This window comes from Trichosurus vulpecula, chromosome 4 (assembly GCF_011100635.1).
Source record: "Trichosurus vulpecula isolate mTriVul1 chromosome 4, mTriVul1.pri, whole genome shotgun sequence".
Lineage (NCBI taxonomy): Eukaryota > Metazoa > Chordata > Mammalia > Diprotodontia > Phalangeridae > Trichosurus > Trichosurus vulpecula.
Genome location: NC_050576.1, coordinates 384,926,926 through 384,951,337, shown reverse-complemented (window position 1 = coordinate 384,951,337; position 24,412 = coordinate 384,926,926). Strand labels below are relative to the sequence as shown.

The 24,412-nt window shown below is 35.7% G+C and overlaps 1 protein-coding gene across 1 annotated transcript in view; it reads right to left on the bottom strand.

Annotated features, from left to right (window-relative positions):
* MYO16 (myosin XVI) overlaps nt 1–24,412 on the bottom strand; it is a 675,300-nt gene that overhangs the window by 199,980 nt on the left and 450,908 nt on the right. The window contains exon 22 of the mRNA XM_036754583.1: nt 20,075–20,275. Within this exon, the coding sequence (XP_036610478.1) occupies nt 20,075–20,275 (201 nt within the window). The remainder of the gene's footprint in view (nt 1–20,074; nt 20,276–24,412) is intronic.

The following is a 24,412-nucleotide window of genomic DNA, read 5'->3' as shown; positions in this document are numbered from 1 at the left end:
CCACGCCCATGGCCAAAGTGACCTGTTTCTTGGACCTCAACAAGCAGAAATTCTACATCCAGCTGCTGATCTTCAAGAACAAGATAAAAAACGTAGTGTGGATAAGTGGCATCTCAGTTCTGGATGGGGAGCTCCAGTTGGCCTCTGAGGTGGATTTCTACTCAACAAGATAGGACCTGAGGCTCTTCTCTTCTGTGGAGCAAGGGTGTGAGACTAGAAAAGGTATGCAATTTCTATTAGCTCCAAATCCAGATGGATGGCTTGTGGGCTGGCTGACTCTTTGACATAGGAAGAAGGAGGTGATTAGATATTAGGGCAAGGGGGCAGCTCAAAGCGTAGTGATGCCTTTAGGAGGACCAGCTTCTGGAGCTTTCTCAATGGTTCCCTAGTGCCACTTGAAGTAGATCATGTTACACAGGTAGCCTATTCAGAGCACGAGAGGGGGTGACATACCCACTGCCCTCTGCCTTTTTCAGGCCAAATCCAGAGGACTTTAGCCACTTCATGGCATCACATTTCCATGAGGACCTTCATAACCTGAAAGCTTATCACAGTGATGAGGGGATTATTGATAATGTTGTTTGAGGATCATTTGAGAGAAGAGAGGATGCCCAGCAGAAAAAACTAGGAGGTGGGGCATCCTTGGGGTCTTTTGGTCTTTGAAAGATCTCATTTGGCAGAGTGTTAGACTTGTTCTGGAACAGTAGACAGGATGTGCAGAATGACCCATTTTGGCTTGATAAGAAGGAAGAGCTAAGAGAAAAGGAGGCCCCCAAATTGGAATGACTGGGCTCCCTCAGTAGGAGAGAAGAGGTCCCATCCTTCAAGGTTTTCTTCCTGCCCAAGGCTGGATAGCATTGGGGCAAGGGTGGAAGGTCCTCTTCAGGCAGCTTTTTGCTCACCAATAGGTTTAACCCGATGGGTTCTGAGGCCCTTCGCCTTTCCCCTCTGACATTCTGTGGTTCTGAAAAAGAAGACTGAACCTTAAGGGGCAAGAAAGCAGATCTGTCTATCCCCTCACTTCCATCCTCAGCCCCTGCATCACTGACTTTCAAGCATCAGACAGATCCATTCATTTTACAAAATGAGAATGGTGAAACTTGACTGCTGAGCTTCTTTCATAATTGAGTTACTCAGTAGCAGCAGATAGGTGGTGCAATGGATAGAGTGCTGGGCCTAGAGTCAGGAAGATCTGAGTTCCAATCTGTCCTCAGACACCTACTATCTGCATGACCCTGAGCAAATGACATCCCTGTTTGTCTCAGTTTCCTCATCTGTCATATGAGTTGAAGAAGTGAAAAGCAAACCACTCCAGTATCTTTGCCAAGAAAACCCCAAATGGAATCATGAAGTGTTAGACACAACTGAATGAATGAACAAGAAACAACTTAGTTCCAAGAGGACGTTATCCTTGGGCTCTTGTGCAGAGTCACCAGAGTTGACTGGAATCCATGTCACTTCAGCCTTGTTCTGGGATATCTTTGCCACTATCAGGGTAGGGAGAAGCCTCCTCCCACCTCTTTTCCTAACCTCTCCCATCTTTAATATCAGGAACTCTGGTTTGAAATGTACTGTTCTTATTTATAAAACTCCTTAATGTACATGAAATATGTCTATTTATGTTTACTTTATGTTTCTTTCACTTGTGCTTCTGAATATTCATTTCTGGCAGTGGGTGGAAACTGTGTACACACACAGGAAATGTGCATTCTCAAAAGCAATAAACTATTTTTCTATGAGATAATAAGGGCTGCTCCCCATCCCTAAATACCATCCTCTCCTAAGCCATCCATGATGCCTGCAATTCCAATATTAGAGCTACATTTCTAAAGAATGTTATTTAGGAATTGACTCTTATTAAAATGGAGATTTCCCTGGGAAAGTTCATTCATTATGTCTTACTGATCCCTAAGAGGTAGGGTATTTATCAGCCCCCCCCACAATCAGACAGGTGAGATTATTTACTATAAAATGAGACATAGAAATGGTATATTGTGAAAGGATATAATAATGGTACAAAGCCAGAGAGAATTTAGAAATGGGTCATTGCACCTCAGTGGGGATCCCTGGACAGCTATGCATTCAGTAAATGCTTCAGATGGGGGTTGCCATGAAATGGAAAATAAAATCACAGAAGGAGACATTGGACAGCACCACATACAGAACAATTTCTTTGGACTGGCTGCGATCCTGAGCCAAGGCCTGAGAAGATTTTGGAGTAGCAGGAAGAAAAGAGAGAGGTTTTATCCTGGGATGGTTGTCAAGGGCACAGCTAGGGCAGCTTAAGAACTGGAAGGCTCCATCCAGGCTTAATTTTGGGCAACTGCTCAGATCCCAATACACATCCTGCCTCTACCTGCTATTTCTTCTTTGGGTATTCATTATTAGGAAAATGAAAGGAAAGCACAAATAGAGTCAGGAGCCAAATAATGGAAAGCATCGTTCTTCTTATTGTTGCTTTATCGATCTTAAATTCCATATTTTTTTCTTGTGGACATTTAGATGGCATGATTCATTTTTAGTGTGACAGTGTCATATATATAATGCAGCTAATATGTTGTCTCTAGATATTGTAGGGGATAGAAGTTTGGGCTTGGAATCAGTAAAACCTACCTTATAGACATTAGCTGTGTGATTCTAAGCAAGTCATTAAATGTTTCTCAACCTTGGTTTCCTTGTATATAAAATGAGGGTGAAAATAACACCTACCTTCCAGGGTTATTGTAAAGATCAAATAAAATAACACATAATAATAATAATATTGTACAAATGTTTTACTAAACTTTAAAATACTGTACAAATGTTAGCTATTAGCCAACCCTGAATATTTTTAGGAAACATTTACCTATAAAAATTCATTTTCAAAAATATAATTTAAGTTTTGAAACTCCTAAAAGAAAAATATCCTTTCTGCTTATACTGCACTACTTAGCAATACTCATTTACAGATTTCTCAGTGGATGCCAAATGAGGAGTGGAGTATAAAATATGTAACGGTGACAGTTTTGTATTTAGTTTGAAAGTACTTGCTGTGTCACCAAAGAACCACAATAAATAAAATTAAAAAATAAATTATGTCAGCTCCCCACCAAAGGGGGAGCAGAAAGTTCACACCATTGCCGTGAATCACAGTATTTCTTGCTACAGGGTTGCTTGGATCAACAGAGCTAAAAAGGAAAGAAACATCAAATCCCATAAATTGTCCTCTCCACTGAAGGCTGTCAGGCTGCTGCTTTGGCAAATCATCAAGAGCAGGGGATTTTAGAACTGAGACTGTGCCACCAAAAAAGCTTTTTACCATCAAGACCAGAATTCATTTTCTTGAATGGAAAACAAGAGCATTTTGGCTAAACTTACATGCTTAGAGCTAGCATTGGGGAAAGTGCTGGCATCCCAACATACAGGCAAAATAATTTATTTAATATTTTCCAATTTGATGAATCTGTGACCTGAATAATGTGGGTTCTCTGTCCAACAATGTTGATAACAACAGGACCATCCACATCTGCCCAATTTGTGTTATTCTTCCCAATGTGCTCTTAGAAATCAGCTACAGAGGGTCCACTGAATGTGTTCAAATTTACTTTTAGTTCTGCATGTGAATGATGACAGTCTACTTGTCATCCCTCCCCCTAGCTATGGGAACAATCCACCTTTTTGGTTGTTTGGGTGATTCAGAAGTTGGCTCTTGAGTCAAAGTTCTATTCCGTGACTTGTGGCCATGTGGTATGATTAGAAGAGTGTCAGTATTTTTTTTAAATGGACCTTATTAACATCAACTACCTATAAGGCTCAATTCTAGATAATGGCCAGTCTATTCTTTTATGGCTTATCATTTGTGTTATAATGCCCAGAAGCAAAGAGATGAGTGAATAAATATTTGGGGTCTCCCAGAAAGAAAATAAAGCATACCTAGACATGTGTAAGATTATGTGACTTTTAAAAAGAGAACCTTCCTGTAATTATATTCAAGAATAAATCTGGGCAGAATCTCATTCAATCATATATAGATATTGATGTATACACACATATACATATATGTATGTAAACATATGTATGTGGTGTGTGTGTTTCCTTATAAGTCTGACAATTCTGAGTCAGAAAAGGAACTAGAAATATCTCCTGGTAAGAGAGGTATAGAATGCAGTAATTTAAAATAAATTTAATATCAAATTAAGAACTTGATTCCCTGATTCTAATATTTGAGTGGAATTTAATAGAATTTTGAAAGAAAAAGGGAAAATGTGGCAACCTGGTAAATTGGGGGGGAACCCAACATGGAACTGAAAAGTAGGAGACAGGTTCTATTTCTGACTCACTTTTATAAAGTGTCTTGATATCTCTGGGCCTTAGTTTCTTTTTTTTTTCTTTTTGCAGGGTGGAAGGCAGGGCAATTGGGGTTAAGTAACTTGCCCAAGGTCACACAGCTAGTAAGTGTGTCACGGGTCTGAGGCCAGATTTGAACCCAGGTCCTCCTGACTCCAGGGCCGGTGCTCTATTCACTGTGCCACCTAGCTGCCCCAGCCTTAGTTTCTTTATCTGTAAAATGAGGAGGCCAGAATATAGAATTTCTAACATCCTATGGATATGGATATTCTATGGATATGGATACTTTAAGAGGAAAACATGCTTAATTTATTCACTTAGAATTCTTTGAGTGGGTTAAATATGCACAAAAATATCTTGAGCTATTTTAACTTCCAAAGTGAAAAAAGGGGGAAATTATCACAAGGACTGAAGTCACCTGACCCTTTTAATCAGGGCAGGGAACTGGCTTAGGGAGCAGGAAGCAAGAATTGTGGATGATCTGTCACTGCACCAGGTAGAGAATGATAAACAGTATACTTTCCCAGAAAGTGGTTCAAATGGTTGATCTCATTTAACTTGAAATCCATTTGTAAACTGAAAAGCACCATACAAATTGGAAAGTATTATCATGATTACCACCACTAATGATAACATTTTTTATAGCTGAACTGCTTGAAGGAAGGAGTGTAGAGTGAAACATCTTAATTTCAGGCTACCTTGTCTTCTGGATAGGAAAAAAATATGGTGAAGACAAAATACAGGAAGATGTGTAAGGCTTTATGGAAAAAGTGGCAGATAATTTTCCTTTCTTTAAATGTAAATAGAAAATGAATTTAGGAGCAAATAATCAAAATTATACTTATAGATAAGATGAAAGAGATATATGTGAGTTGTAAATTTCTCACTAAGATAGTGGTCAAATATACACTTAATACCAAAAAGGTCAACGTAATGGCAAGCAACAGTGTGGTGAAGGGGTAAAAGTACTGGATTTGGAGTCAGAAATCCTGGATTCGAATCCTGCCACATTGACCTTCTGCAATCCTGCTAGTCTCTCTAGTTTTGAGTTTTCTTTTTTTTGTCTTAAAATGACTGAATTTGATTGTATAGCCTCTAATTCTATGATGATCAAGAAATAAATAAATGAGAGAAAACACATGAGCCCATTAGGAAGCTGTGGGAATATTGCAGGCAGTTCTGGTAACCAAACCACAAGAAAGTCACAGTGGGGCAAGAAGACTGAAAATTAAATAAGCCAACATAGGCCTCAGTGTTTGTGTACCAAAAGTTCAAACACAACACTCATTACTTCCAAGCATGAATGCCCTAAAGAGAGGAGAGACACGTACCTAGACCTCTGAGTGACTGGCTGTCCTCAATGGTTGGCAAGGCAGACAGTCTTAGGCTTCTTCCCTTCTTGGCAGCCATGATTCACCAAACTTACTGCCACTCTAACTCTTATGTAATGGACTGTATAGGGCTATGGAGGGGAAAGGTGGAATCTTTTCAGTAGTCAATCAAGGATGGCCATTGTGCCATTTACCATGAAGACTACCGAGTTGCCTCTTTAATGATTGATGTAACGATGGCATACGATCTATAGAGACCTCAAGATCAAGTCGAGGAATTATGGTTAGTAATGAGGCAGATTGAAATGATCTATAAAAAGAATGCAAAAAATTCACTAGCCACAAGTAATTAACCTAAAAAAAAGAAGTCAGGGTCATTTGAAAAAGCTGAATAACTGTTTGTGCAACACTTGCTATTTGTGTGTTTCTATGATGTCAGAATATACATTTCAAAGCAGTAATTAGTAATATTGTGGCTATAATTGTACCTCTAATAAAGTAATGAACAATATAAGACAAGAGATGAGAGGGAAAGAACATAAAATCCAGGGTGAAAAGCAGGCTAACTGAAGGGCAATTAAGTCTAGACTATGCTGTAGCCTGCGATATTTTAGAATGAATTTACATTATGATGAATCACTGAAGGTGTCATGGTGAGAGAGAAAGCATTTTTTACACATTTCTAGCTTATGTGAGAATATAGATTCAAGTTTCTGAAAAGAATTTCTATTAACTATGCAATGATGTGTCTTTGTCTGTAGAGCTTGCTTTTGTACATATACTTCCCTCCCATCTCCCATAAGGTAAATTCTTCGAGGGCAAAAATTGCTTTTACCTTGATGTCACCAGTGGGTATGGAATACAGTTGGCATTTAATAAATATCTGTTGAATGAATGATATAAATAAGCAGAGAATAGAGGGGGTAGAAAAAGAGACTGTAGCCTCTTAAATTCACAGTCATTTACCAAAAATTGTTAGGTGCTATCAGTTTAAAATGGTATGTGTTAAAAGAGATACATCTTTAAAGGCAGGTGTGGGCCTATAGGGTGGGAGGAAAATCAGTGCAAAGTCTCTGCTATTGAAGATTGACCCAATAAAGGGTAATATGACTCTCACTCTCAATTTTCCATTTATATATGCACGAGGATGATTGCTTTAATTTTCAGATTATGATACTTTCAGGCCATCCCACCCCAAAATGTTAATAAAGCCAAGTCGTTAAGGAGATGAAAATTTCATGCAACTGACCAAAAGAAATAGTTCATGGGAATCATGGTAGCCACTACCAACATTTTGGTCACTAAGTCTGCAAAATTCTCTAGTGAAGGTTGGTGGGGTGGAGGGATGGTAAAGGGGATGGATCAGAGTTGGAAACAATGCCAGTCTCTTAGAAGTCCTTTGACTCTAGTTCAGTACATCACAAGACAAGTTGGCAGAAGCTTGATTATACCAAGAAGGATGAATGATCACTTTCTGCAAACACCAACTTCTTCATTAGTGATTCTATTATCATATGGGTCATCCTGGTTTATCCTATCCCCTCTCCCTGGGAGATTTTCCTCTTTATATCTTACTGTATTTGTTAAGTTGATCTTTGCTGATTGTCAATATTCAGATACAGGTCTGGCCTTTGATCTGTCATTAATTAACTCTATAAATAGCAGACAACTTGCTTAAATTATTGGCCTCAGTGTTTTTACATCTAATGTGATTGTAAACAATATTCTATCCTGTAGGTCTGTTGGGAATATAAAAATACTTATGAAGCATTTATGCTAAGTAATGGTGCAGTTTGGAAAGTATAGAACAATAGAATATATATATATATATATAGAATATATATATATATATATAGAATATATATATATATATAAGAATATATATATTTATTATATATGTGTGTGTTTATATGTGTGTATATCTATATATACCTATACCTATATATATATATACACATATAAACATTCTAAATTAATTAATATTCTTTGCTAAAAAGGAATTTGCCAATTCATCCTCCACATAGCCATCTAAGTGATTTTCCTATATGATAGATGTGATCATGTCACCCCGCCCCATTCACAATACATCTGCTTGGCTATTTATTAATTTCATTATCAAATGTAGAGTCTTCTTGAAATTAAATTTGTTCACATCCTGGCTGTCTCCTGACTTTCTAGACTTATTAAACATTATTCCTTATCAGCATACTATGAAGTCCAGTCAACTTGACCTTCTTGCTCTTCCTTACATGTGGCACTTCATGATTTTCCAATCTGTGCCTTTTTACTACTTTGTATAAGGAATATATAATTTTTCCTCTCTACCACTTATTGGAATTTCTGTTTTCTTCAGCTTACTTTTCCATTGTGCTCCTGGAGTTACCTTTTATCAGTGTTCTACATTTCTTAAATAAATATACACACACGTATACGTGTGTGTATGTGTGTGTGTGTATGTGTTATCTTTTCTCCCCATTAGAATGTGTACTCCCTTAGGGTCTCAGTATTTGACAAAACTTGGGAAACAGAAAAAAAATTATAAGAATTAAGTTTGGACCAACATCTCACACTGTATACCAGTATAGCTTGAAATGCATATATGATTCAGTCATAAAGTGTGCTATAATAAACAAATTAGGATAAGGAAGAAATTAATTACCTTTTGGATTTATGGGTGGGGAAATGGTTCATGACAAAACAAGACATGGAATAGATCACAGAACATAAAGTAGACAATTTTGATAACATAAAGCTAAAAATTTTTGCACAAATAAAAATAATGTAGATAAAATTAAAAGGAAAACAGGAAATTGGGGAAAATCTTTTGTATCAAGTTTCTCTGTAAAAGTTCTCATTTCTCAGATATATAGGGAATTGATTTAAATTTATAAGAATAAGAGCCATTTTCTAATTGATAAATGATCAAAGAATAGTAACAAGTAGTTCTCAAAAGCACAGATCAAAGCCATCAACAACCATATGAAATAAAGTTCCAAATCATTAATAAAGAAATGTAAACTAAAGTAGCTGAAGATGCTGACTCACACATATAGGATTAGTGAAGAAAACAAAACAAAAACAATTTGTACATGTTATTGGAGCTGCAGGAAAAGAGACACTTTTGAACATTGACACAGCTGTAAACTAATCTATTCATTCTAGCAATTTGGAACTATACTACAAAAGTAATTGAACTATGTATCATTTTGACCTAACAGTAGCTCTAATAGGTCTTACTCTAAAGATATAATGAAGAAAAAAAATCCACAGATACAAAATTATTTGTAGCAGCTTTTTCTGTTGTAACAAAACAACGACAATAACGAAAAAAATAGGGGAGGATGCCTATCTTCTATGTAATGGCTAAAGAAATTATGGTACATGAATGTAATGGGCTATTATTTTGACTATAACAAATGATGAATGAGGTGATGTTTAGAGAAACTTAAGAAGACATGTACAAACTGATGCAAAATGAAGTAAGCTGAACAGGGGAGAACCATTTATAAAATAATAACAAGATTATAAAGAAGAACAGCTTAGAAGGATTGAGAACTTTGATCAATGAAATGACTAATTAAAACTAGAAGCTTAGCTGTGAAGCATGCTACCTATCTCTTAACAGAGAGGTGATGGACTCAAGATGCAGAATAAGACACACATTTCCAGACACAAAGTGGGAATTTCTTTTGGTTCACTAGAAGGATAGATATTATGTGTGTGTGTATATATATACACACACACATATTATATATACACACATATGTACTTGTTATAGGCATGATATGTCTACATATCCATATATGTTCATCTAATACATGTATACGCATATCATGTATACATATATACACTGTATATACATATCTATCTATCTATCTATCTATCTATCTATCTATCTATTTATATTTGTTACAAGAGCTTTGGCATCTGCTACTCTGCCCCCAATACAGAAGGGGAGGGCTAGGAAGAAAGGAGAAACACAAAAATAAAGAAAATAAATTATATAAATTGTATCATTGAAGTTTCTTTCTCTCTTTCTTCCTTCCTTCTTTCCTTCCTTGCTTCCTTCCTTCTTTCCTTCCTTCCTTCCTTTGTTCCTTCCTTCCTTCCTCCCTCTCTCTGTCTCTCTTTCACAGAGAACAGAAAGAAGGAACACAAGATAAGGAGGGCAGTTTTGAAAGCTTCAGGTTAAACTTTATATATATAATATATATATGTATATATATATATAATATATATATGTATATATATATAATATATATTAAAACTGTGCACAATTGACACCTGCAGTTTCATGTAAAACACCTTTCTTTTCTATTATGTACAGCAAAATGCCCATTTTGTTTAGAGTTTGCTAAGTTCAGATGAATTTTTTTTGGATTATTTGACTTTTGTCTTTGTATTCCCAGTGTCTAGTATTGTGCCTAAAATATAGTAGGTGCATAGTATTTTATGCTTGATGACTGATTTATTTTCTTGAAAATTAGGAAGTGCATCTATATCTGATCTTTATTATATATAGTTTTGATATACATATATGTATAAATGCATATATGAATGGATACGCATTTACTATATTATATATACACATGCTGTATATGTGCACATACAAAACATGTATTGAATACATACATATCCATATGTATACACATGCATATTTACATGTGTATATTAGTGGCTATATATGACATGTATGTATGTGACATATGTATATAACAGACTGTGTGTGTACATGTGCTTGTGCACACGTGTAGAACAAATAAACTGGGAACATAGCTTTCAACACTCTGGAATTTTATGCTTTCTCACTTTTTTTTGCCAATACATGAAAGCAGAGATAATAGAAGCTATTAAGTTTTTGATGAAACTATGAGATCACTTAAAAGCCCTTTTGTGTTTTCCCTAACAAAACCCTGAGTAAGTGATCATTCATGACACAATCTGTGACAATTTATGCCAGTACAGTTTTTCACTGGAAATGATAGAATATCACAAGCAGGCTGAGTTAGCAACATGGTGTCTCTGGTTTTAACTCTTTGAAAAGTCCATCCAAAGGTGAAAAAATGCAGATTTAAGTTAAAAAACAAATAGCTCTTCCTTTGAGTGAAAATGCCTTTGTCAAATAACCTTTAATAGCTTCAGCACAGCTTAGACTAGACTGATTTGATTGTTATGTCTGGGGATTCAGCCTGGAGAGAGAAGAAAAAAAAGAGAAAATAAAATGAAAGCTTCCCTATTGATTAATCCATCTCCTTTGTCTTTTGATTTAAAGGTTCAGTTTCACAGTCTGCCTGGGATACAAGCTGTCTCTCACAAATCTCCCCATGGTGAAGGTGAGTGGACAGCTGAGACAGGTATTTCTGACACATGTAGAGTTGGGAAATTGAACACCTATTGATCCACATTTAAAAGATGTTATGTAAACAGGTTTAAGGGCAAAGATGTCCATCTTTTGGCCTGATCCATTTATCACCTTGTTATAGGTCAGAGCAACATTGCATTTCAAGGTAAGACACCCTTGTCAAAATGGTTAGCATGTTGGCAAATCTTAGAAAATTTCAGCTTTGGAAGGGACCTAGAAGTTCACATAGTTCAATCTGAACCTACCCAAGAGATCTCTCTACAGCATCCCAAATCAAATAATCATTAAGCTTTCTAGTGATGGGGAACTCACTACTTCAAAAGGCAAGCCATTCCACTGTGGATTGTCAGCATTGATTATTAATAAATGTTTACTTATATTGAGGCAAGATATGTCTTCTATCCATTGCTCCTGTTATGTCCCCTTGGGCCAAATTAGGTAAGATTTTCTTCTATATGATAGTCTTTCTAAAATAAGAACATAATCCTTATAAGCTCCCCTCCCCCAATTCCTCTCTTCTTCATGCCAATTTCATTAAGTAATTCCTCTTATGGCACAGTTTTAAATTCCCTTAACATCCTGGCTGCCATCTTATGTCAATGCCTTTCCTAAAATATGGTACCTAGAAGTGAACAACATTCCAAACGTGGTTTGACCAGAACCAAAGATCATATTAGTTTTTTTGGCTTCTTTTTCATACATAACATTATCTCATATTAAGGTAAGAGTTCAGTAGACACCCCTAATTTTTTTATGTGAACTGTTGTCTAACAGTGTCTTGCACATAGTAGGGATGGGTGTGGAGTTGGGATTATTATTCATTTTTACAGACTAGGAAATTTCTTCTACCCAAACAAATTGGCACCTTCACTAACCCACATAGTCTTGGAGGGTTGTGGGAGCACTGTAGATATTATAGGCAGGACTTGAACCCAGTTTACTTCATTTCAAGGGCTATTTCTTAACCATTATACTACATTGCCCCTCAAGTAGTGACTTAATAAATGTTTACTGGATTACATTGAATTAAACCAAATCTTTCTCTTTCTGTTCTTTGAAATTATTTTTTTTGAGCCTAAGCATGGGATTTAAGATTTGTCCCTGTTAAATTTCATCTTATTAGCTTATGGCCTGTAATTCTAAACTGTCAAGATCTTTTTGGTCCTGAACATATCAATTGATGTGATTTTATTCCTCCTAGCTTCATGCCAGATGCATTTTTTTAAACATGCCATCTATTCCTTCATTCAAGTCCCTAATGAAAATGCCAAACTTTGCAGGCCAAAAGATAGATCCTTATAGGCATGTGACTCCCTCTAGGTTGATATTAATCAATTAATCACCATTCTTTGGATCTGTCTAATCCTTCAATGGCTTCTTGAATACATCAAGCCATAACATAATCACCTTACACTTCTTTGTTTTGTCCACAAGAATATTATGGCAAGCTCCACCCCCCAAAATAAATCTATGCTAAAACCATAATATATTATGCACATGGCATTGTCAAAATCTGCCAATTAAATAGCCCTATAAAAAAGAAGAGAAACAAAATAAATACAGTTAATTTCAGGTGTAACAGTTCTGGCAAGGCTTGGACTTGCCTTATGAGGTGGGCTTAAATCGCCTAAGGCACTGAGAGTGAAATTTCTTCCCAAATTTGTGAGAGAGAAAGCTGATGAGTAATTAAAACTAGAGGACAGAGTGTTTTGCTACAGAGGGGGTTTAGATCTCTTTCCCAAGATAAGAGAGGACATACCAAGAAGAGGGGGTAACTAGAAACCCAAAAGGGGATAGGAGGTTTGGGCAGATACATGAAGGGGAATGTGGAAGAACTGGTGGACCTTATCTCCTCTCCAAGCTATGTTTCCACTGGGTGCTATTGAATTCCTAAATATTCTATCATTAAGCTAAAGACTGCATAATTTCTAATAAAAACATATGGTCAACCCTGGGCTTTTCATGTCCTTGTGTTCCTTGTTTGATAGCATGAAGGTACAACACACCTCTGGGAGCCATATTGGAGAAACTGATCTTTATTAGTTCAGGGCTGAGGTCAGAACATCCTGGGCTATAATTACAGTCTTTTCTCTCTAACTAAGAACATAATGGTGAGCCATTTGTATTTTGTAAACTCATGCTGATGTGGTGATTGGTGTTTCTTTATTTCAGATGAAGAAACTTGATGTGTTTTGATGAACTTTTTAAATAAAATAATCCCTTGATAATAATTTACTGTGTTGTGTACCTACTACGTGCCCGATATTGTGTAGAATTACTCTAATACAACTCGAAGATTTCTATTCCTCAGAGATTTGATTGTAACAAGACTATCAATAAATAAGCTTCAGAATAATTTTGCAGGGAAAGTAGTCCTTTTCTTTTAAAGAAAAAAGAAACAGTTATTTTGCTGTTTAGGAGAGGATGAACAATAAAACATTATTTTTTCTTAAAATTGTTTCCAGTAGCTAGGCTAACAGTTCAGTGAGGTGATTTATGTGAAAGCATGCAGAAAACAATGAAATGGATACAAATGTGTAGAACCCAAGTGCCTGTGGTTTCTACTTCATGCCTTAGTTGAGGATGATGGGGGGGAAGGAAGAGTGAAATAAAGATACATCACAAAAAGTTATACACACACACATACCCAGAGTATGCAAGAGTAATATATTTTTATTTAATAAGAAAAAGCTCAGGTATGAATATATACTGGTTTCATAACAGGCTTTATTTCTTTAAGTACGCTATTAGAAAAAACTCAGAAAGAGAAAATATATTAAATGTGGTTGTTTTATGGAAGAATAATTAGTAAAAATATGTAAGCACTAAGAAGAATAAACTCCAATTTTAAAGGGAAAAAATAGGATAACTCATTATAGTTAGGCAACACCCAAGCTAATAAGTCAATTCAATGGAGAAGGCTATCTTTAAAATTTTTGATTTTAAAAATATGATTCGACTGACTTTTCATGCAATAGACAAGTATGTATTAAGCGCCTGCTATGGATCAGTCCCTATGCTATGTTCTAGGAATATAAACACAAAAGTGTTGTATCATATAGCTAAACATTTCTATTGAGATTGACTATAGTCTTTTGTGTTGACCCGAAAAGAAAGGCTTTTAGTTCAAATGCAATGTCACGAATTGTCCTTTATCTCTTCTACTGTGATACTATCAGGCAACATCACCGGCAAGTAAAAATGTACAAGATTCCTAAGATTTCATATGAATATGATTTTTCAATATCTCTCTTCTTTTCTAAAGAATGACCAACTAACATGTATTTAGCATAGTAGTAAACATTGTGGGGTACATAGAAGTGGGAGACATTGTGCCTATACTTAATGAGCTTCCCCCCCCCGCCCACATGCACACACAGACACACCACTCAACACTGGCTCTGCCATTGGCCTTCCCTGCCATTGGCCTGGCGACTGTCTCTTCTAGCAACACCATCACTACTGCTTCACTCAGCTACTAAAAACCCAGAAAATAATGTTATCATCACCAAAGTCCTTGGCACTGTCAAATGGTTCAACATCAGAAATGGATATCGTTTTGTCAATGGAAGTGGGACTCTAAACATGTATTGTTCACATTTTAGCCCTTTATTCATTCTACACTCCAGCCAGACTAAATTGCTTATCCTTCACATCACTGGACTTCCCTTCTGCTCCAAAGATGAAGCCTTCCATATGATTGTCTCCCCCCATGGATTCTTTGGGAGCAGCGATCATCTCCCTTTGTTATCTCTATTCCCAACTCTTAGAACAGTGATTTGTACTAAGTATTCAATAAATGCTTTTTTATTCATTGATTCATGAATACTAAAATGTTTAGGAAAAGAAACACACCAACAAAAAAGAAAGAAAAACTAGTATTGCCAACTTGATTTGGAATAAAATATCATAACTGGGTAATCTTATATATTAATTTAACAAATTCAATTCAGGAAGCATTTTAAGTGTCTATTATGTGCCAGACATTGTGAGACTATAGGTAGTTATAGACACAAAGATTAATAGATAGCATCCTTAAGAAATTTACACTTTAATAAAAACAAATTGACAAAATTCACTGTCAAAATCAGAACATGATAAAAATTGACATTAGTGGAGTAAAAAAGAAAATTAAACAAACCCAGTCACTTTTGGAATATTTTTTTTGGCCATACTTTCTCAAGAAAATGTTTTTATGTGGAATATGTGTGTATGTTTTCTGTAAGCACAAGCAATGAAGATGATTATAATGGGATAAAGAGAGAAAATCACAAAATCTATAAGCATACAAAAATATGATCACTTTTCAGAAGCCCAGCACCAAAATGTCATTTCTAGGGGATCAATCAGCAAGTGTTTATTAAGCACCTACTATGTGCTCATTCCACTGTATATCTGCTCTTCTGCCCGGTTTTAATTTCATGGAACAAGATGCCCTCTGATGTCCCCCTCCCCATATATATAAACACACACATACACATTTTCCTGCCTCATAGTAAGCTCCTTGAGGGTAAGGACTGTCTTTCTTCTTATTAACTGTATCTCTAGTACTTAAAGGATAGTATCTGGCACATAGTAGGAACTTGATAAATATTTGCTGGATTGGATTGCTTGGTATTGTGCCAGGAGCACTTAAAAGAAAGATTGAAGGCAAAAAGAAAAGGCAACAGCAGAGGATGAGAGGGATATACTGTCATGGAAACAACAAACCTGAGCTTAGACAGACTTTGGGAAATAGTGGATGATAGAAGAGCTTGGCATGCTATGAAGTGATGAAGAGTCAGACATGACTAAATGATGGAACAACAACGCAGTTAAAATATTGAATGGAAAACAACAAAATACGATCAGACAGCTAGGCAATTTTCTTTTCCCAGTCTTAGAAGTTGAGGCTTAGGACTGAGGCTAGCAGTCAAGAATCAGGGTCTCCAAAAAGCCATTTGTGGTCCTAGAGTTCTTGGAGGTGATCTCTCTACCCAAAGTGTCTTTTCAGCTCCTTAGGGGAGTAAGATATGCACTCACTGTCCAGTTTGGGAGCTTTTCACTGGATACCCATTGGATTCAGCAGAAATAACAATGGAATATTCACATGTTAGAGAAGGATTATCTTAAGAGGCTCAGGATCTCCCCATAAGTTGCATCAAATAGCTCCAGCTCATAACTCTCAATTTATAACTTGGAGAGGACCAGTTGAATCTGCCTCTCCCTACTTATGAGATTAGGCAATGAAGCACACAAGTGATGTCCTATAGTCTAGCATTCCCAATACTGGGTTTGCTGTGAATGCAGATTGACAAGCTATCACTACCACATCATGAAAACAACTGTCAAAATGTTTTGAGCATCACAGAACATTTTTGGAAATGGAGAGAAGTTTACCACTCCCTACAACTTTGAGCTCTTTCCTTAATGCACTATGAAGCAGAAGCAGCAACAAGTGGCAACTTCAGTTTTATGCCTGAATAACTGATTTAAAAACGAACAAACCTACAATTCTCTGAATTCATTCTCTTCATAACCTGCACTCCCTACTTTACGCCATTCTACAGTTTATAAGCTATTTTCCCTGACCCAGATTTATATTCAAGAAAGGCCTCAGATGTATCACTTATCTCTAGGAATAGCTTTCTTCCTCTTCTCTAATACTGAATTTTAGAAGGCTTGCAATAAAATAATGCTTTCAATTTCAATTAGTTCAAAAGAGCTTTAATGAAAAAATAAAACTGTAGTAATAGTTAATATTCTTTGCCAAACTATACTTTTGTTTCCCCTCATGATTCTTGTTTTCAATTGCCAATAAAACTAAATGCAATTATCTAATGCTTGAACCATTCTATAAATCACTAGCTGGATGTTAAGGGCTACCCTTGAAAGAGGCTATCCCATAATGTTCTTAAATTCACTCCAGAAGACTTCAATTTAACTTCATCCTCATTAATGTTGGACAATTAGTATTTCATGTATACCCCCTTTGCCACTTAAAAAAGAAATCTTTAATGAAGACTGATTAATACCCTGTGCTCCTAAGAGAATTCAAAATTGAAATGGGTTTAGGAACATTCCTTAAATCAACCAATATTTTGTAAGCTTCTACTACACGCAAAAGCACTTTGTAAGGCACTGGGCAAAATTGAAAAACTAAATTACACACAGCTCCTGTCAGCAAAGAGCTTTCATTCTCATTGGAGTGGTGGAATCTGTTAAGATACATACAAGATTAATTATCTTTCAGCTTAGAATATGCCTAAGTTCACAGGATAGGACAGATAGGGTAATTTGAGAGATTTGAGGAAGTAGAAATAATTTCACATGGTGGTAATCTGGGAAAGTTTTTCAGAGAAGGTAGTACCTAAGCTAGGCCTTAATGAAAAAGAAAAACATTTTCAAAGGAGACATGTTCATGGAAGTTGACATTCACAAACAAATGCAAGCAGATTAAGATAAAGGAAAAATTAATTTAGTTTGCCTTAAGTGTCCAGTACATGAAGGGGAAAAAAGATCAAAATAAGACTTTAAAAAATATGTTGAAGTCAGATTATGTGACTAGGGGAAGAGTTTCAGTTGTGATTCAAACACTGTTCTTATTTTTTAAAAGTCTCTTCTCTTTTGCAATACCATAAACTATATATAGATAGAGAAAGATATATACATGCATGCATATGTGTGTGTATGTATATATAGCTATGTATACATAAAGAGGCCCTCACAAAAAGCAAATTTTTTTCAAGGCAGTTCAGAAATGAGTCAGTTCATCCTAGACTTTGGATTAATCATTTACTATCACCAGCAGTGATAGTGACCACCTATTTTAAGATGAATTCATTAAAACAAAATGATTTCATAAGCCACCTTTTAGTATAACATCTCAAAGAATAAAGAAGTACAGACAATAGTGAAAAGTCATCTTTAGACATCTAGTTGGCATAATGGATACAGTATTGAACTTGAAGGTTGAATGACCTGAGTTCAAAGCTTGCCTCAGATTTCCCATTTACAAAATGGGGATAATAACAGGACCCACCTCACAAGATTCTGTTGAAGAGCAGATGAGATAACATACAAATTACTTTGCAAAACTGAAAGTGTTATAGAAATGTGAGCTACTGTTATTATTTCTAACAATTCAAATTTTTAATGCTTTCCCAAAATTTAATAATTAAGTACTTCACTTTATAAACCCATAAACATAAAAGAAAAACAAACAAAAAAACTGACCATTCTCCTGTTTCAATCACTCTGGCTCTGGTCTTTTTCTGTCAAGCTAAGAAATATTGTATTGAGACCAAGGAGGGCAAATTTGTTAGTGGAAGGTGATTCAAAAGCTTCAACAATCCACAATATATTTTGGGTTAGGGAATATTTCTCTAGTCCAGTGGTATCAAATTCAAATAGAAATGGGGGCCAATAAAGCATACATAAGGATGACAGTGGGCTCCATATTGACTCAGCTTTAAAATATAATATTTTTCCATGTTTTATTGTATTATTATTTATTTTATTAAATGTTTCCTAACACATTTTAATTTGGTTTTGGCCACATTGGGAATGTCATGAGCCACATTCTACATTGCTTTTTTCTTTGCTTTAATATATGTTTTTTTGGGGGAGGGTGGCAGGCAGGGCAATTGGGGTTAAGTGACTTGCCCAAAATCACACAGCTAGATGTCTGAAGCCAGATTTGAACTGAGGTCCTCCTCACTCCAGTGCTGGTGCTCTACTCACTATGCCACCTAGCTGCCCCATCCACATTACATTTTTGACACCCATGCCCTAGTCCCTTTCTCTGGTCAAAGACAAGACCACACTCATGCCCCAAATCATGGAAGCCCCTTTAGGAATCCATCTTCAAAAATGTTTTTACTTATCTAATTATCATGGAAACCTTAGTACCTGGAAAGCAAACACCTAGGGATTTCATTTTAGTGAGTGGTACAAAAGATGCCACTATCTAAATTTTTTAAAAGATTTTTTTGTTATCATACCCTTTAGTTCGATGTTTCATTCACTTGCTCTTATTAATATACATATGTGTGTGTTTTGTTTTTCTTCCAGTAAATTTTTCCACATCACTGTGGCATGGATGGACTACATGGGTCCTTTCCAGCTCTAGAACTTTTATCCTATGATCTTAAAGAACATGAACCTGGGTTTTGGGAGTCTATGCTAGTGTACCATAGACTACAGCCAGTCCTGCCATCCTGGAAATGTTTAGGGTATGGATGTACCAAGCAGTTGACTGTATGTCTGCTGCCCGAAGATCAGTCTGGCTAAACACAGAGACACACATGACCACAAAACTGTCTAACTCATAGATGTAAACCATGTAAGTAAATCAAGATGACTATAATCTGCATTGATGGATTTTCAAGGGCTTTAAGTGAAGGTTAAGAAATTTGGCTTTATCCAATTTGGAAAACTTAAAGGTTTGGGTATAGGAGAAGGTGACATGAATAAAATCATGCTTTAGAAGGACTGGTCTGGCAGAAAGCACAGGGCATGAGTGATAAAATATGTCTTATTTAAATGCAACTACATATATATGTGTGTGTGAATACATATGTGCTATCTTTTCCTTTTAAATACAAATTTGTTGCGAAAAAGAAAATAGCATTAATTTAATCTTTGGACTCATAAAAATATAATACAGTGTATATCAAAGGCTTCTGGGTCAACCTAAGAAGTACATTATCCTGATACATTGGAAAGAGTAATGGACTGAGGCACAATATGCCTTTGTTTGCATCCCAACTCATGCATTTATATAAAATATGTGACCTGGAACAATTCCCTTCAACTTTCTGGTCCTCACTTTCTTCATCCGTAAAAAGAAGGAACTGGACTGGATACCTCTGAAAATTTCTTCTAACTCTGCATCTATAAATGAGGTCCTAGTCTTGGAAGACATTTGAGAATTAGCAGTTCCAAAATGGATTCCCAAAAGGGGCTGATTTGTTTTCTACCTTTCCTTTATGAAAATGATGTGCTATAAAAGTTATGGCAATCCTAAAATCACTCCTTAATCCTTTATCCATTATCTGCATTTCACTGAACTTACCCGTCCTGCATAGTGCATAATAGTGAAGGTGGTACAATGATCTTTGAGTGCCACATTTCCATTCCCATCCTTAATGGCAGAATACACTGTATTGGAGTTGGAAGATTCCAAGAGAGACTGCAGCCGTTTGGGAAGATTAGATTCCAGGGATCCAAGTACTTGGCTCTCTTCATCCAACAAAGAGAGAAATCCTGATGGCTTCTGAAAACCAAAAACAACAATACTTTTAAAAGACCTTAGGCAGTTCTTCTATTCTAATTCCTTCAATTTGGTACTTTTTGTTAAACAGAAAAATTGTTTAATATTTTGTGGCTTAGAAAGTACTCATGACCATAACTTTTTAAAATTAAATTTTTTAAGTACTAGGAAGTAACGTTTTAGACATTTTTATGAATTTAATTTCATCCTGAAACATTTCATTAAAAATCATGAGATTACAGATTAAAAGAGTTCTCATCTAAATGAGATTTTTTTAATGTTGCTTATGTCAGGAAAGTTGCAGTTTATGGAAGTTTGGTCTAACCCAAACTAAGGACTTCATACTTCAGTTAGGTTAAAAAAAAAGAAAAAAAGACAAAAAGGAAAGAAATCACCATCAACAAACATGAGAAAGAAAAAAAGACTAAGTCTTAAGATTATGTGACAAAATCCCACTCAGCAGGAAGTAGGAAGTGCCTTTATGACATTCCACAGTTCAGACCTAGAAAAAGCAACCATGCAGAATAAAGTTATAAATCTCAATTTAGAAGGCTGATCGTTTGTGACTGCCAAAGAAAAGAACTAAAGCACTACAGTATCCGATGTTCTAAAATTAATTCTTCATCACTGGAAAGGGCTGCTTAACAGTACTTCCCAGCCTCCAACATCTCCCCCATATTTAGCATACCATTCTGCCTACGTAGTTTGGACATCTGTTGAATAACTTTTTTACCTAGTGCTTTGTATCATTTTACTCCCTCAACTGGGTCCCCAGGAAAATTGCTGGAGTGAATTTTAATATGGCCTTTTTAATTAAGATAATTGCTTGAGTCCATGCCCAGTGATGGATGGTCCTCTGTAGACCAACCTGGAGTGGATTCTGAGAAGCTCTTTCCCCAGAGTGTGGCCTCCTTCTCTACAATAACTGACAACAGTCTATCAAGGAAGGTTGGTGGAAGGAAAGGAAGAATGAGAATTTGTACTAATAAAGGATATTCTTATACTGAGAAACACACACTTTTTGAAACATTGATGTAAAAAATTATGGTAACTTAGTGAGCAGAGAGATCTAATATATTTTGTCAATGTTCATACATTAATGCCTTAGAATGCCATTTTCCTAACAAGGTCTGACGATAGTAGCTTCATGAATAGATTACATAGGCAGCTCTTTCAAGGTGTAACGTGAGGCCCTCAAACACACATGTACCTGCCAATCTTAGTAGCTGATATTCCACCTTAATAGAGTGATCCCTTTGGATCTTGAAGACTTTAAAAATTCCAGAATACCTTATCAAAATGCAGGTATTTATTAGAGGAGTTAGTTTTGAATATTAACTAGAGCTAATGGTAATTATTTATATAATATTCCCAATTGTCTTAGCTATCCGGCATTGTGGGTATGGGGCACAAAGTACTGGGTGTAGGTGATCAAGGATCTTTGGGCAAAGGAGAAATAGAGAATATATATATATATATATATATATATATATATATGTACATACATATATGTAAATATATATAGAGAGAGAAACAGATATATGTGTATATATATATATATGGAGAGAGAGAGAGAGAGAGAGAGATACATGTATTTTAACTTGTACAAAGGAAGGCTTTGTGACTTAACTTAAAATGCTGAAGCACACAAAGAGCTGAACAAGGGAAGAGTGTACAAGTATACATCTGCATCAGTTACTAGAGAGACAAGGATATCCATAGCTCTCTGGAGGAAACAATACACACCAGATATTCAGTAACCAAAGAGAACATCTGGCTTATAAGTTGTTCTTCAGGTCATGACAGAAATAAAAAGAGAATTAATTAGTGAGCAGTCTGAAATTTCTATAATTCTATGAAATACAGATTGGAGATCTAAGAAGGCCTTGAATGCAAGTTTAAGAAGTGTGTATTTTATCATTTAGGTAATAAGGGGCCAATATAGATAATAATCATATATGCAGTATGTTTGTATAAAATCTTGTTTGATCACAACAATCCTACCAAAAAGGGGATATTATCATTCTAATTTTACAGATGAGGAAAATGAAGCAGAGAGACATTACATGACTTCCTCAGGAGCTGGTAAGAGTCTGAGGGCAGGATGTGAGCTCAGGTTTTACTGATTTCAAGCCCAGCACTATAAGTATATAAATAAATATATTCACATATGTGTATGTGGATATATATATATATATATATATATATATATATATATATACATATATATATGCACACTCTTCCACTTACTGTCTTTAATAATAATGAACATTTATAAAGAACTTTATGGTTTGCAAAGCACTTTTTATATATTATTTGATCATTGCAACAACATTGTGAGGTCAATGTTATTATAATGACCATTTTATAGATGAAACTGAACCTGAGAGAGATAAAGTGACTTGTCCAGGGGAAGATAGCTTGCAGGTGGCTAGGGCAGGATTTGAACTCAGGTTTCTGTGACTGCAAATCCTTTATCCATTACTCTAGGATCCTTTTGAATGGGAGAGTAGCACAGTCAGAAATATACATTAGGAACAAACTTTTGGCAACTATGTACAGAATGGATTGGAAAGGGAGAAAATAGAGACATGGAGACCACTGAAGAAGTTATTACTGGTCTAATTGGGAGGTGTTGAGGTCTCAAATGGTAGAAATGAAGGTAGACAAGTGCTATTTAAGTGAAAGAGAAAGGATGAAGTACTGAAGATGTTCTAGAGAGCCAATAGCCAGCAATGGGGCTGCTGGGCATCTAGAAGTAAAGAATTTTCCAAAACAGATACTGGATACCAAAAATTAAGTGGAAATGAGGAGACAAACTTTGCCTTCTTAACAATCCTGCCTACAGACGATCTCTTGTGCATATTGTCTTAACTCTAGGACAATCTACATATTGATGAGGGGGAGTAGGATACAGTAGAAAGAGCATAGAATATAACATCAGAGGATATCATCTGAAACTTTGTAACTTACAATGTCAATTTATGAATCACATATATGGTGATCTGGAGGAAAAGGGACTGCAGTTGCAATTCAAAGGTATACTGTATAGTAGGGAACAGAAAAAAAGTCTTTTTGGGGTTGGGGGGGCAAAGAACTGTAAGTGGAAGAATAAGGACTGTAGGTTGTGGGCTTTGGCATCATACACACAAAATGATAGATGAAGAGAGGAATAAGATTGGGGGAGAAAAGGAGAAGATATAAACAACAATCTTCCATTAGTATTAAGGTGGGGGAGGAGGGAGGCAACTTGATTAAGTTTTATCAGGGAAATTTAGATGAGAATTTTGGGGTATTTTTCAGATTTTCTTTTAGAATGGAAGAGATACTTTTTTTCTTTCTGAGATGGCTCAAGAGTAGTTCTGTCTAAAGATAAGGAGAATAGACTAAATGTCTTCTTGGGGTCCCTTCCAGCACCACAATTTAATGATTTTATGAATCTATTTTTATATAAAGGAAGGGTAAAGAATAGTATAGTCTCTAAAATAGCTGAATAGTACCCTTTTCGAAGAACCATCAAGCACTTTAGATATATCATCTATAAATACTCATAATAGCTTTATATATGGGTCAGTGAATATTGATATCTACCCAATTTAGATAAGGAAACTGAGGCAAAAAGTCACTTAGCTGCTACTTTGAAGTTCAGCAATGATGAGTGGACAGATTTGATTCTGAAATATAAACCATGTCTTATTTTTAAGTTTTTTTTCATCTAGTATTAAAGCCTTGGCTAATAGTTCACAATTGAAGTTCATATAACCTTTGACTATGAGTATTAAGGAAATCTTATGAATGTGTTTTATGATTCTGCTAGTCTTAGAGATTATATTATAAATTGTGAACATTAAGAGTTTGCAGCTGTGCCAAAAGATGATTCTTTAGGGCTGGAGCCAAAGTTGAGCATTTTTATAACAAGATGATCATATATTTCCTACTACTCATTCAGTAAATTGGTAATCATCCAAGAGCTCTTTCAGGAAAAGGTGGTGTGTGTTCTTCAACAGATTTGGAAAGGTAATAAATATATTCAAGGGTTCATAGATGAAAAGTTTTCCAAAAAGTTCACTTAAAAGAAAGCAGTTTGTCTCTATTATTTTAAGATTTCTAGTGCTTGAAAAATATCCAATTGTTCCATGT